Source organism: Labrus mixtus, chromosome 3 (assembly GCF_963584025.1).
Source record: "Labrus mixtus chromosome 3, fLabMix1.1, whole genome shotgun sequence".
Classification (NCBI taxonomy): domain Eukaryota; kingdom Metazoa; phylum Chordata; class Actinopteri; order Labriformes; family Labridae; genus Labrus; species Labrus mixtus.
Window position 1 is genome coordinate 24736858 of NC_083614.1, and position 14774 is coordinate 24751631.

The window sequence follows — 14774 nt, forward strand, 5'->3', positions numbered from 1 at the left end:
CTCAAAGAAAAGACCGTCTGCTTCCAGTGCCAGAACTGTATGTGCTTATGAAAGGAAGGGGAAGTAGTAAAGCTTGAGAATAGTTCATATAACAGCTACTGTTCAGATCTCATAAAAAAAGAGAGCATAAAAACAGCAGTCACTTGATGTACATTAAGATTTTAACTGGTTACTAGTCTAATCCATGCCAAATGTATTTATTTATTTTATTTGTTTACATGAGGTCATATGGAGTGTGAATGAGTGCGGATGTGATGATGTGTTTTTGTCTTGGTTGTATGTATTGACATCCTGGCTGCAGGAGACATTCAAAGGTGTGAATCACGAGGAAACATAAAAGGAGCTATTTTAGATGATTCTGTTTATAGCTGCCCAGTGAGCAGCTGCTGCACACAGTCCGTCTGATTGTTAATTATGTTTCTAATACTCAAGAGACAAAATAGACCAAGGACAAAACAGGAGTAAGTCTGTCTTCAGTTTACTGTATTTTATTTCTTCATGATAAACATAGAACTACTAATAGAACAGTGACACACAACAGCAAATATTTACACCAGTGTCATCGGTTTTATACATTTACCTGGGGAGATACAAAGTTTTTCACAGTAAAACCAAACCTAAAGAAATCATGCACAAACAACAGTAGGTATGACATTACTATCAAGGTATTTACAGGGCGTGTTGAAGTGTGGTGTTTTGGGAATATGTACATGTCCTTCGTTCTTTAAATGGTGATCACTGTGGCCTCCAGTGTTTCTTGCTGATGCTGCGTTTCATCTCACCTGGAACACAAAACATGAACAATTACAGTTAAAAATTGATGATGGCAATAAAGGGACCATTTCAAAATGTAAATAACAATACAGATTTCAGAGAGAAATATTTGGGAATAAAAGGTGATGAGAAACAAGCAGAAACATAAAAACACAAGGTGCACACATTTTGTAAGCTAACAGTTTTGTTAGCGTGTGTTAGCCTGATGTCGGCCTGTCAGTTGAACTCAAGACGTTTATGTCTTAACTATCAACACAAACACTCATTAGTCCTCAGAGGATAAATCCGACCAGTTCTGGTGATCCCCTGACAATCCTGTAGTGGTTATAGTAATGTTAAATTTACCGTTGGGGTTTTGCTGATGCCGGGCACTCCAATTAAGGGCCACTTCTGTGCGCCCTGCTGTGGGGCCGCCAGAAGGCCGACAGGTTTAGGAGCAGAAGGCTGGAAAACAGATTTGATTATTTAGTATTATTTAAAATGAAACATAGGTCCTTTTTTTTCTATATGTATTTTTCTGACATTTTTCTGCACTAATAACAATGAGGTTATTTGAGATTTTTTTTTTTTTTTTACTGCTTTTTGTGAACTTGAGACCCTTAGAGAAGGCTTTTCCTTTGTTATCTCTCCTGCCCATCCTTCCTGCTGCCTTCAGATTCCTCATTTCTACTGAGTCCAAACGCACCAGCTTAACGCTACACTGCTGTCAATGTAGTAAATCTTACGGAATAGCACTAAGGTGAATCGTACTTAAAGTGAGACAAAAACACTCTTTAGAGATTAGTCCTGAGGGTTAAACAAGGAATTCTTCATTTCAAATCCCCCGACTCTTTTGTTAAACTTTCTATTGTATCTTCATATGTTTGTTCAGAGCAAAAAGTTAGACTTGTGTGTTTATTTTACCTTAATGTTGGACAGAGCGTTTTGGGGCATTCGCCTTAGGGTTTGAAGCTCTCTCTCTCTGAGGGCCAGAGCGTCTTCCACCAGCTTCTTCTGTTCTCTCAGCTGGTTCTGATCCACCAGTAACCTCTCCACCTGAACCACACGCGCATTTGTTAATCTTAGCAAAAAGGTTCCCTTTACAAATTCATCACTAGTATCCTGAAGTTTGTTTAGGATCCTGTTTAAAAAGATAAAACTGAAGAAATCAACATCGGCCTGCTTCAACACACACACCTGTGCACAGTTAATATCTACCTGGTTATCGTGCATCTGTTGCTTTTTGGACTTGTCTGCCTCCATCTCTTCGCGATTTTGTTCACACTTCTTCAAGTCAGAGCTCAAATGTGAGCTTTGCACCTCCAGACGGCTAGACAGGGCCTGGATCTCTGCCACCTGGGACAAGAAAAATCATTATTTTAATACATGAGATACACATGCCATGTTTTTTTTTTAATTTCTTATTTAAATGGAATATGTTCTTTTCCAGACAAACTGCAGCAGAGTGTGGGAAAGTCACTCAGAGGTAATGGGTCGCTGTGGTAGATGAACATATCACGTTTCCAGATGGCGTCTTTACATAATCACACTTGTCTTTGTTTACCATGCGTCTATTTCTATCCATCAATGTGAGTGTTTGTTAATGTACATTTTACTCAACATCACAATGGAGAATGAGCTGTGCAGCCGTCCTGGGAATTTAATGTATACTGTCCCCGAGGGAAATGACTCCATAGTTTAATGTTGCTCTAAATCAGCCGTGACCGGGCTGGACTCTAATGCTGCTTGATTACGTTTTAAAAATGGAGCAGGTCATCAATTTGACTGTGCAGTTTGAAGACTCATTAAGAAAACTGCCTGACTCTTTTCCTCAGGGAAGCCACTAATATGGGAGATAAAGAAAGTTTAATTAAAAGGCTCACACAGACAATGTAGAGAAAAGTTCCAAACTTACTGTTAATATTCAGACTTATTGGACACTATCAACAATTCTGTGTAATTTACAGAATCCATCATCTTTTTTATATTTAACTTACTTCTTATGATATCTATTTCTAGAGTTTCTTATGTTTTGCTGAACCCACTTACAAACATGAGAGGGGCACAAAGTCTTAATCTACACAAAACTGAACAATGGAGCTGCAATGTACGATCAAGTCAACACATATGACTGAAGCCATTTGGAGAGAAAGAGTGAACATTTTCAACTGGTTGTTGGCTTTGTCTGTGTAAAGGTTTGTTGTTTTCACAGAGGCTTTTAAAGTCGACAGCACACACTTTGTGTAAATGAAGAGGACATTTTAACAATTACTTAGTAACTTTAGGAAAAAAACTAGCAGATACATTAATGTTACTGTTATTTTGAATTTACCAATATATTGGTTGGTATCACTTTTTGTGTTTTGTCCTGATTTTTTAAGTATTTTGTCAAGTTTTAGTGTGTTTGTATAAAAGCTAGTATACGGACAGAGACTGTAAAAAAGCTTTGGCTAAGAATGCTGCACTATGTAGCTTTAGTCCATGTTTTATACTTATCAGAATAAAGGAAAACAAACAGATCAAGAAAGTGTCAAAAAAAGGGGGGGAAGATAAAGGTTTAATTTTTTGTGGGGGAAGTTGTATTTGGATTTGTGCCAGCATAAAAACAACTGATAAAAATGATGAGAAAGAATAGGAAATGATATAAAGCAAAATATACTTTTTGACCCTCAGTGAGTGTGCTGTCCAGATGAAATATCGAGAAGTGAAAAAAAAGATGTGAGGATGTGTTTTTGTTGTTCTGCACAGTGCTGCTGTGTCAGCAGAACCTCACGCCTCACCGTGCTTTGACCCTGAGGTCATCCTAAAGGGTCACCTGTCTCTTGAGCTCCATTTATCACGCATGATTCAGCGGTTAGACTTCCTCCCTCCAGAAACTGGTTCCCCATTCAATTTGTGCTTTGGGATCTTTCATCCACTTTGAGGAGACTTTTTGAAAAGAGTTTAAAAGAAAAGAGTACAAATACTGAAAACTAAAAACCATTGAAAAATGCTGGAAAGCACAACGACAACATGTGTATATGTTCACATGAGCTACTTTGAGGTTCATTCATTGAAATAATTCAATCGTATCCACATTTTACAATTGCTTTAATTTTATTAAACAGTATCATGTTTTGGCCTTTTTCAATGTCTTTAAAGTTAAATCATGGTGTCCAAATATCTCTAGTTTTGTCCCCTTGTCACATTTCAGATGTGTATAAGCTAGGAGGAGAGATGTTCCCTCTTAACTGCTACAGTTTTATTCAAATAACTTTATGAAGCCTTCACTGACAAAATATGTATTTTTGTTCAGACTAAGGAGCAAGCATTAGGAAAAAGTTTGAAATTGGATGCAAAATTATTATGTGGCTAAATATTTTTTCTTTTACATTTATGAGAGATGGCAAGACAGAATCTTTTTTTTGGGGGAAACCAGTGATCTGACTTTGATGCTTTAAGCTCATTTTATTGATAGCAGAAGATCTTTCACCTGAGAAGGATTTGAACATTTATAATTACGACTTCCATCACTCTGAATTAAAGTCTCAACAGTATTAGTATTTCACTGCCTTATCCCTCAGGTTTGTTTGTACTAGTGAAGCCCTGCAGAAAATTCATGAATGTCATTTAAAAAAATAAAATCCAATCAAAGAATTATAAAATATTTTGCACACACCTTGTTTCCCACTTTGTCTAAGTATAGCTGGAACTTGTTCTCCACGTCTCTGGACAAGTTGGTGCAGCTGCTCCTGATCTTCTCCATCTGCTCCCGCTGGCTGTCACAGGTCAGGTGAAAGGTGAGCTGGTGAGGAAACAGGGTAGTGATCCTGTTCAGGAAATCCCGGGTCACCGATTGGATCCCGTCCAAAGAATGAGCAAAGTCCTCTTTGCACTTCCTGGTTAAAACACAAAAGACATTAATTAATTAATATTTTTTCCATCTTAATGTGTTCAGCATCACTCACGGAGCCCACAGAGGATCAGACAGGTGACCTGGTGTAGGTGGTGAGTTGCTCCTTCACCATGTTGTTCTCCCTGCGCAGGATGATGGCGTCCTGGTGGTGTGTGTCTCGCTCTCTCTGGGCTTTGTCTCTCTCCAGACTCAGGTACTGAACAGTCTGAGTGAAGTTTGCCTCGATGAGAGTAATCATGGCTTTCTGCTGCGCGTTGAGGCTCTGCAGAGTCTTCACCTCACCTGCAGGGAAAACAACAGTGAGATTTACAGCCACCTTTTTAGTGGTCATTTATTTTGTGATGCAATGTTCTGACTGACAAAGTGAAACCTGTTTATATGCAGAAAATAAATCAGTGGTGTTTATAGATCAGAGGATAACTTTTTGGTTGCCTTGTTGCTCAGTGATGTTAAGAGAAATGACGTTATGATCAAACGTTTTTTACACTTTCTACAAAGTCATCAAGCTCACTGTTCAAATATCAATTTGTCATCAATAAAGGCTCTTAAACTAGCAAATAAAGCATGAATTAAATACCAGCATTAGATTTTATTCACACCCTGGAACCAGAAAGAAGTTGTTATGATGTTTTTTTTTTCAATAATTAAAAATAGTTTTACGTGACGTACAAATTATGAGCCCTAAATAAAGAAAGCTTTATAATGAAGAGGGGCTTTCATTCTCATTTGTTTAACTGTATCTAAAACAACTAACTTGTCTTGTTTTATTTTAACCACATCTTTGCCTTACACATACAATCTTTATTACCAGGGGAACATTTTTTTTTATATTCATGGAATATTTACAAAGACAGTAATAATTACCCATGTTTAAATAATATCCAAACACTTTAGGCGTACATACCGCTGGTGGTGACCACGACAGGGGGCACGATGGGAGGGGTCGGACGATATGACATCATTTTTAATGTCGTTGAACTAATTTTCTCACAGCTTGCCTGAAAATGAAAAAAAAAAAAAAAAAGAGTTTATTTCACAGGATGATTCAAGATTTGGAGGTTCTGGTTTATTACTGAAGTGACCAGAAGTGTTGTAATGCAACATTAACTCAATTACTCCGCTGTAACAGTACAAAATATGAGGTTCTTCTTTACTTGAGTATTTTATGCTGATTTACGCAACACAACATTTTACTCTTCTTCATGTACAAGCAGCTGTTTACTTAACAAATAAAGATTTGATGTAGAAAATGTAACAAGCAAATGTGACACTCTGGTGAAGTAAAAAAATATTTCACACAAATAGTTGAAAGGATTAGTTAGAATATCATCAGTTAGCTGTGTAACACATTTCACAAACGAGGGAAAAAAAGGAAAAGAAATCATGAAAAAATGAAATCAATCAGATTGAGCCTCGTATAAAACAGTCATAAATATCTCCTCTTTAAAGAAACTCAATGAGACTTTAAAGTGGGAGTAATAATAATGACTTATGATAGTATAACAGAGCGAAAGGCCATTATCTGTTATTATGTACTTTTAATACATACAAACACTTTAGTACCATTTGAATGAAAGAGTGTGACTTGATGTTTGAGTGATTTTATTCTAGTAGAGGACCTGAATACTTCCTCCAACACTGATGACCGATAGGAAAACTAGAACAATGTAAAGGAAACAATCATCATAAAATAATCATGTACATTGTTAGAAAAAAAGAAAAAGATTTGATGTATTTTTCAAAGCAGATTCACTCAATAAAGACCGCTCCTCAGCACTTGTTTTAAAATGTACTCACTAGTTTTTCTCTGAGTGCGATTTGTGTTTTGTTGGCCTCGGTTTTCAGCTTGGCCAGCTCTGCCTCCAGAGCAGCCTTCTCTGCCGTGCGAGCTCCAAGCTGAGCACCCAGCTCGCCTTTCTCCTTCCTCAGCTGGATGTTGTTTTCACTCAGGCTGTTGAAGTTCAGCTCCATCTCCTTCAAAGTTAAGACACCACTCAGACTCACTGTCACTGCGATTTACACCTCAGAACATTTGGACTTCATGCTTGTAAATAAATCAGTAATAATGCTATTTCAATAAAGAAACCTTTGTGTTGAAACATGCAGATGATGATTTATGATGTCCTTTTTTAAAAAACCTAATTAAGGCTCATGACATGCAACTATTTCTAACTAAAGTAACATTAAACCAGATATATTTCTATTGAATGTTCATTCAATTTGTACTAAAATAACAATTCAAATGTCAGTACTTTGATATTTGAAGAATTGCTGAATTGAATCAAATAAACTGAAGTATATCAATTTGGAATAAGTGACTGACCTTGACTCTCTTCTCCTCTGCAGTCTTCTCCGGCTGTCCATAGATGAGGAAGAGCACCAGGCTGACGATGATGAGGGACTGTATGAGGGAGGAGAAGAAGAAGATGATCCTCATGTAGTAGCCGCAGCTCTTCCCTTTGGGCTTGTGAAGCGGCTCCCTCGCCTCCAGGCCGAACTTGGCCCGCGAGTAGCTGGAGCTGTACATGGCTGTTGGGGGTGAAATGGTGACGGCTGGTTTTGGCAGATCTAAGCAGGAATTATATTCAGTTAAAATCCACAAGGTTTCCCCCAGCTTCTGTCCTGACCTCTTGGTTCTCAGTGGATCAGGTGCTGACGCGTCAGGGTGAACACGGTCACAGATGAGAAATGGAGGAAAAAGCAGCAGTGAGATGTTTATTTCACACACTGACAGGCAGAAATGGCACGTATAGATGGATGTAAACAATGACCTCTAGGTGTGCAGATGGGCCATGTTTATAAATGCTCTTGGAGGCACACTTCCACTCCATCCTGGCCCTGCCCTCACCTCCCCCTCCCTCCCTCTCCTCCCCTCTCCTCCCTCTTTGACCTCTGTCACAGTTTGAGCCTCCAGCTTCACCAAATTATCAGGAATTTTCCTAATGCTTAGGAAAAATTTCAGGAAGATTACATCCTCCAAATACTCTAGCTGCTAGTCTTTCCTTTCTCTGTCTTGTGCATTCAAGCAAAAATACACTTGTTTCAAATAATTAACAAAATTACATCTTTAAAATGAGTTCTGTTTTTTTAACATGCATTTAAAAACAAAAGATGGATTGAAATCTTTTGCCGTCTCTCTTAGTGCTCATGTGTCATTTTACCTCTTCTTTGGGAGTACTCCATGCAGCACAGGACTTCAGGGTGATCTCATGGTTTTTTGGGCGTTCAGTAAAGGGACTGGGTAACGGTGCCTTTTACAGATATCTGCCCCAGAGTCCCTCTCCGGTATATCTAGGCAGGCTGTTTGGAATATAAACCCTTTTTAAAAATAAGACCACCTCCCAGTCTTATTTTTTGTACCTTATTTTCAGAAATCTTATCCTCTTAAACTTTTATATATACATATAGATATATATAGATATATATATATATATATATATATATATGTATATATATATATTTTTTTTTTTTTTTTATTAGGTGACTTTTTCTGTCATGTGTTGCTGCCTGGTAAGAAACTGTTTTAACAGAGATTTTTAACCTCAATAGGGATTGTACCTGGTAAAGGAAATTTCTAAATAAAATATTCTATTTAATTTATATCTACAGCCATGGAGTTATTGAAGTCAAATTTACAGCATTGTCTTCTGAAGTGTTTAGGAGAATAAAAACAAGTGGGATCAACTCGAGCTTCTCAAGTAGCGAACAAACACCTCAAGCTTGTAACTGTAAGTTATTTTCCATAACTGTCAGCACGTGATGGGGGGAAAGATCAAATATAGCTTCTACAGATTGTATTCCCCCGGCGATGGATGAACAATGTAAACCATATGACGAGTTACTGCAGAAAACACCAAACAAAAACCAGAATTCAACCATATCCTGTTCCAACCAAGCACGGAAAGGAGTCATGGCAGTGGAGGAGTGAAAGAATGAAAACAATAGGGAGCTGTCATTCTTCAGGGATGAGGGAATAACAAATTCCCCTGCAGTACAGGCACACTGGACCCCCCCCAAACACACAAACACACACACACACACACACACGCACACACACACACACACACACACACACACACACAAACCACTCCTTGTGCGATCTGTGGTGATGACGTGTCTTCAGGGGGAAGTGTGCAAAAGGGGAAAGGTCCTCTGAGCCCAGGGTTTTCCTGCTCACCCCCATTGTCTCCCTGACAACCTGTCCTCACAGGAAAAAAACTAATTTATGACGGCATGTTGGAGTGACAGAAAGTGAGCGACTATCAAGAGTCAGGACTGACATCGGCTCAACCTCAGAGCAAAAACAGGAAACCAAACGCTTGAAGATGGAGATAAAATCACCTCTTAAGATAACCGAGCAGACACCTTTAAGGTGAAAGGGAAACATATCTTTAGACTGAAGTAATAAAGAAGGACAACAGATAAACTTTTCACCAGTATCTGTGATAAGAGCTTAGTGATGCTCTCATTTAGGCCTGTAGATTCACAAATAAGAGTTACAGTGAATAAGAAGCAACACAGTGAAAATGTGCAAAACACTGATAGAGGGAGTAAATGTAAGGATTTTCTCACATAGGAGTGAGTTCAAATAAAGAAAACTAACATCACCTTACCCTCCATGCCGTTGTCTTCAGTCATCTTAAGAGGTCATTTGCTGCCATCTCCTGACCTGAAGCGGTTGTGTACTCTGCCTTGCTTTGAGTGATGAACCAGACATAAGCAGCATTCACCTCTGGCCCCAACACATTTATTCATGTGGGCAGGACGCAGCACACGGGTAATGACAGAAGCATATCAGGTCTCCTCACAGCCACTCTTGGTGTAATAAGCTTAAAAAAATAGCTAAAAAGAAACAAACTATTTACCTAACTGCTGGTTAGCAAGCTACACCACAGAGATCTATGGTTAGGACAGCTTCAGCTAACAATGTAGTCATCATAAATTACTCAATGACAAGTCAATATAATCTTATGTTTGATTTCTCTTAAACATACCGCAGGAATAAATAGCACTTTGTTTTAAGGTTTTTTTTTAGCAGAGTTTATTACAGGATAGTGGAGACGCACAGGGTGCACTGGTCAAGTCTGCAGGGGCGCCATACGAGGACACAAAATAAATACCAGCCGCTAAAAGAAAAATGACATTCTAAATAATATTTAAACAAGTAAAGTAGTAAAATAAGGGCAATTAAGCGTAGGGGTGTTTTATATCCAGAAACACATTCAAAAAGTTCATCTGTACAATATTTTTAATGTGCAGCGAGACAGGCAGTCTGAGGAGCCTTCTTCACAATCAGCCCATCAGTGCCAAAAATTGTCAAAAAGAAAAGAAAAGCCTCTTCTACATGACTATTCATTCTTCGATTGCCAGTCTAATGTGCAAGAAGAAATGATTGAAAACATATAAAATCAAAGTCACAATAAAAAAGGCAACCAAAGGAGGAAATTCCCTACTTTTAAGAAAAGGCAGTGATACAGAAGAAGTGACCTCTGTGATGAAGTAAATCAAAATACAGTTTCTCAAAGTCTCAGAAGGCCAGCTATGGGAGACTGTCACATGTTCATACTGACCCTTGATAAGTAACTTAAAGCCAGATCAGTGAGGTCTAAGATTAGCAAGAAGAAAACAACGATTAGGGGTGTAAGTTTAACAAAGCAAGAAGCTTTCACCAGTTTTTTTTTTTTTTTTTACCTTCACCTTGTAATTGTGCCCTGATCCTCAACTCTGACTTCCACTTCATCGCCTCATCTCCAGGAAACTTCCAGCAGTTTTACATCTCACAATCAGATTATTTTATTAATCCCCAGTTAAGAACCATGACTCATCAATTTCTCTTCATGAAAAAAAAAAATGGTTGTGTAAATAGTAACATGTTGTTTCTTTTCTTATTTTTCAAATCATTGTTCTGCAGAATATAATGGTAAAAACCTTCAGTAATATGGTGTAGTTGTAAAATCCTGACATTTTTGATGAACTACAGTGTCCGAGCTTTCAGTGAAACAGGGTCCTTTGAGCGTTTGCAGCTTTAGACGGTTGCCTCAATGTCCTGGGGGTCGTCCCCCTCCAGCAGGCTGTAAGACGCATGGCTCTGAAAAGGTCTCTGCAAAGGGTGAGCCAGGAGTTTGGCCATGCAGTTGTGCAGCTCGATGGCCGGTCCACTCAGAGAAACCTCAAAGCGATAGCACATGCCCTTTGAGTCCAGGTTGCAGAAAGAAGTGTAGTTGTCCTGGAGATAAAAAAAACCCAAAAAAACAACACATTTGTGATATTCAACATGAACAGTTTGGAAATCAACTGCAAATAATAAAAAAAAAGATCAAAAGATCCTCCCATATGACCTCTAAGGAGCCCCAGAGGAAAGTCTCTCAAAGAGGTAAGAAATGACTTTGTGTTGATACAACACGTAGCACTGAACATTTTCATAAATACAATAATAATACACAACAGCAAAAGAACTCCAGCCAAACAATACAATCTGCTAACAATAAAATGACTGATTATTTGCTGTGTTTAAGTTTATTCACTCACCCTCCAGCTGGTCTCATCCCCCTGCTCCTCCGCCCCGTTGTGTAGGTAAACCACATCAAAGAAAAAATATGGAGACTGCAGCATTTTCTGTGGAAGGACACAAACATGACATTGACTACATCGTTAAGTAATAAACATAGAGTCACGTTAACAGTCTGAAAGAGGGATATCCCTACAGTAAGTTGTTCTCACTCTTACACTAAAAGCCTCTGAAGGGTTGAACTGGAGCTGTCCTGCATGTCGGCTGTAGATGAGCACCGTCCGCACCACATACGGAGGAGGGATGGTCTGAACATTCTCCATCGACGGGAGCTCAATCTTCGAACGTCTACAAAAGAAAAAGAAGACGAAATGACTTTCAATAAACACATCCACGTAACATTATATTTATTCTGAGAGAAATCAGAGAGTGCTTACATTACATTAAGAAGATCTTCCAAATCTAGAGGCAACAGTTAGGGCTCAAACGTGACATCTGAACTTTACTGAAGATCCTACACATTGCATAAAGTAGGGAATTTAGTGATTGTTTTAGAGGAAGTTTTGATTGAAAGGATACTGAAGGACTCGCACACGTTGGTCTCCAGGTCATACAGACAGCTGCACAGCTCCCTGGGGTCAGACGTGAAGCCAGACAGCTGAGACACAAACACATCAGAAGAGAAAAACATGTTACATTGATACTTTGCATGAGCATAACCCTGGGCGATATAGTCTAAAATTAGAAACCCAGAATTTTTAGAAACCAAACTCAACTTGTGAGTTTAATCGATTTTTGACTTAAACAAGTTTTGCTTTTTTTTGATAAATAAACTTTAACAAAAGCAAACTTAATTTCCTTTCAAGGATTTATAACATACATTGCATTTCCCTTTTGGGGTTAAAGTGCAAGCTGTAAACTAGTCTTTAAAAATTAACTTTGTCATTTCAGACTACAGCAAAAGTACCGATGAGGAAGAGCAACTTCAGCGAAATACATGCAGCTGGTTCCACGGGTAAGGAAGTGAACGAGCGGGAGGATGTGAACTACAGGAGCCAAAGGGGAGCAGCGGATTAAGTTGAAGAGAAAATATTGACTTTCCACAAACCCGATTTATTGCTCAAATTGATTTACAGCCTGTACACGATATGTAGAGCAGATGTACTCACTGTACTCACCCATAGAGCGTCATCGTTGACCACTACGAGGGCAAACTCGTGTCTTTTGTCAATCTTGTGTTTAGTTCTGACAAACATCTCAATCATCTTCTGGCAAATGTTCAAGGCATTTGTTTTAGATCTAAATGGACAGAAATTATATTAGATAGTGATGAAAAATTAGATATTTGCATTTAGATAAAGATAAAGATAAAGATAAACTTTATTGATCCCCCGTGTGGGAAATTTGTGCATTACAGCAGCTCCAGAAAACAGGGGATGGGAATATAATTATTAAAAATAAAAATAGAAGTTAAAATCAAATCAAACATATTTACATTCAGTTAATTAAAAAAATGTAAAATTACACAGGAGACAGGATTTACTTTACTGTAGCTTACCCGTTAAAAGACTCCAACTTTGGCAAAGACATCTCTTCAGAAAGGTCGAGGCAGATTATCTGACATTAGGAAGAGAACATTAGATAGTAAAAGCCTTGAGGGGATTCTAAATGTTCATACAAAACCAGTACTGTAGATTAGGCCTACCACTTTCTCTGGACAGTTGACACGGGGAACTCTGAGCTGGTACTCTGCTGGTGGAGGGACTGTGGTCAGTGGTGGCTGCTGCTGCTGCTGCTGTGCGGGCTTCGGCCTCTCTTTGGCAACAGCAGTGGAGGACAGAGGCACCGTGGAGCAGGCTGCAGCTGCTGCTGTCACCGCTGCAGTGGGGGCCACAGTCTGAGCTGCGGCCGCCGACACAGTCGTGGTGGTGGAGCTGGGAGGGCTGTCACTGGTTGACGCCTCGCCTTCCCCTTCGACACGACTCCCCACGGCGGGCTGAGAGATGCTGGGGTTACTGTTTCCTCCGAGGCTGCCTGTGCTGCTGCGGCGATCCTCTGCACCTTCGGGGTTGGAGCGTGTCCGAGGTCGCAGCTCCACCAGACGCTCCTCTCCATCTGCTGGGCCTGGCTCTGGCGTCTCCATTACGACAAGGGTTGCTAAAAAGTGGACATGATGAATTTGTTGTAGGTGAGTTAGCCATAAAGTGTAACTATTAACATAAAATAAAGAAAGTACAAGTCTGTCTATTAACCTAACAATCTAAAATCTAAATATGTTTTTACCACAGGTGCAGAGTCAACCTCTCTGCCTAACCCTCTCCTATCACTGTCTGCCTCTCATCTGTCACTTCACAAGCTGCTGTTTAGAAATGGAGCTAAAACAGGAAGCAGCAAAGATAGAGAGAAAGAGATAAATACAACCACTTTGGTTTTTCAACACAAAGTGAGAATCGTACAAACTGACAGTGCAGATCTTTATGGACATGCAACAATAATAATAATAATAATAATAATAATAATAATAACAAAACCCCACACGTGTAATATAACAGGATGAATAGTTAAGTAAGAAATGCATAAATCAATCACAGTGAGTTCATACGTACAACAATATAGAGATGACAGTGAAGTAGTCTTAGCTGTTAGCATTAGCTTCAATAGAAATAACATCGGGACAGAAGACTCTAGAAATACTTTGCCTATAGTTGTAAAATCATACTTACGAGAAACCTTTTTTTCCTAAACGTCTAGAAAAAGAATTAAGTAAAACTCATTGGAGAGTTGCAAAAATTATTTCACAACAAGCGAACATTCATTTAGATGGGACAACTTCCTCACCGGACATGACCTAAATCCGGAAATCCAAAGCATTGTGGGTAATGAAGTTGAATGGAGCGGTTTCATTTTTCTAGTCTTTTTACAGTCTAATGGGCATTAGTACGGTGGCTGGGAAGTGCAAAGCAAAATTACAAATGTGAGACAAATTTACATTTTGAAAAACATTTTTACATTTTTAGGAAACAAAATTACAAAACCAAAAACACTAATACCAAGAGAAAAAAAAACACATTTACATCTTATAAAACAAATTTACAAACGACAGAATCTTGACAAAATGGGAATGTACTAAATGTCGGAAGTGACCCGGAGTGAGGGGGTCATTTTGTTTGTTTTGTTTTCGTCGCGGTACATTCCCTTTCCGTCAAGATTCTGTTGTTTGTAAATTTGTTTGGGGGACTGGTAAAAGTGTTCTGCTTCTTGTAAATTTGTCTCGGCGATTGTAAAAGTGTTTCACATCTTGTAAATTTGTTTTGGCCTTGGTAAGCGTTTTTGGTTTTGTAATTTTGTTTCATAAAATGTAAAAATGTTTTTCAAAATGTAAATTTGTCTCACATTTTGTAAAAGTGTTTAACACTTTGTAATTTTGCTTTGCACTTCCCAGCCACCGTACATTAGCCTTATGTTGCTGGAAAACTATGAGACCAAACCAGGGACAAAACGGAGAATCTATCATAAAATATAGATTGATATAGTAATATTATGTTGTTCAAATTTACTTTGAACAGTAAAATGTCCAGTAGATCGCTGCATTTAAGAAGAGAACCCTTACAGTGCCTT

General features: G+C 38.7%; 2 protein-coding genes across 2 annotated transcripts; both read right to left on the minus strand.

Annotated features, from left to right (window-relative positions):
* Nucleotides 1-462: 462 nt before the first annotated feature.
* plvapb (plasmalemma vesicle associated protein b) lies at nt 463-7439 on the minus strand. Its single transcript, XM_061034136.1, has 9 exons — nt 6972-7439; nt 6446-6622; nt 5553-5646; nt 4729-4930; nt 4412-4631; nt 1972-2109; nt 1678-1809; nt 1120-1218; nt 463-782 (listed from the first exon to the last, which is right to left on the minus strand). Exons 1-9 carry the CDS (start codon nt 7173-7175, stop codon nt 774-776), a joined length of 1275 nt encoding a protein of 424 aa, XP_060890119.1. The 5' UTR covers nt 7176-7439; the 3' UTR covers nt 463-773.
* Nucleotides 7440-9878: 2439 nt separating this feature from the next.
* Nucleotides 9879-14016, minus strand: babam1 (BRISC and BRCA1 A complex member 1). The gene is made up of 9 exons (XM_061034137.1): nt 13880-14016; nt 12862-13313; nt 12715-12773; nt 12335-12455; nt 11736-11814; nt 11594-11618; nt 11375-11504; nt 11177-11263; nt 9879-10874 (listed from the first exon to the last, which is right to left on the minus strand). Exons 2-9 carry the CDS (start codon nt 13297-13299, stop codon nt 10674-10676), a joined length of 1140 nt encoding a protein of 379 aa, XP_060890120.1. The 5' UTR covers nt 13300-13313; nt 13880-14016; the 3' UTR covers nt 9879-10673.
* Nucleotides 14017-14774: the final 758 nt, after the last annotated feature.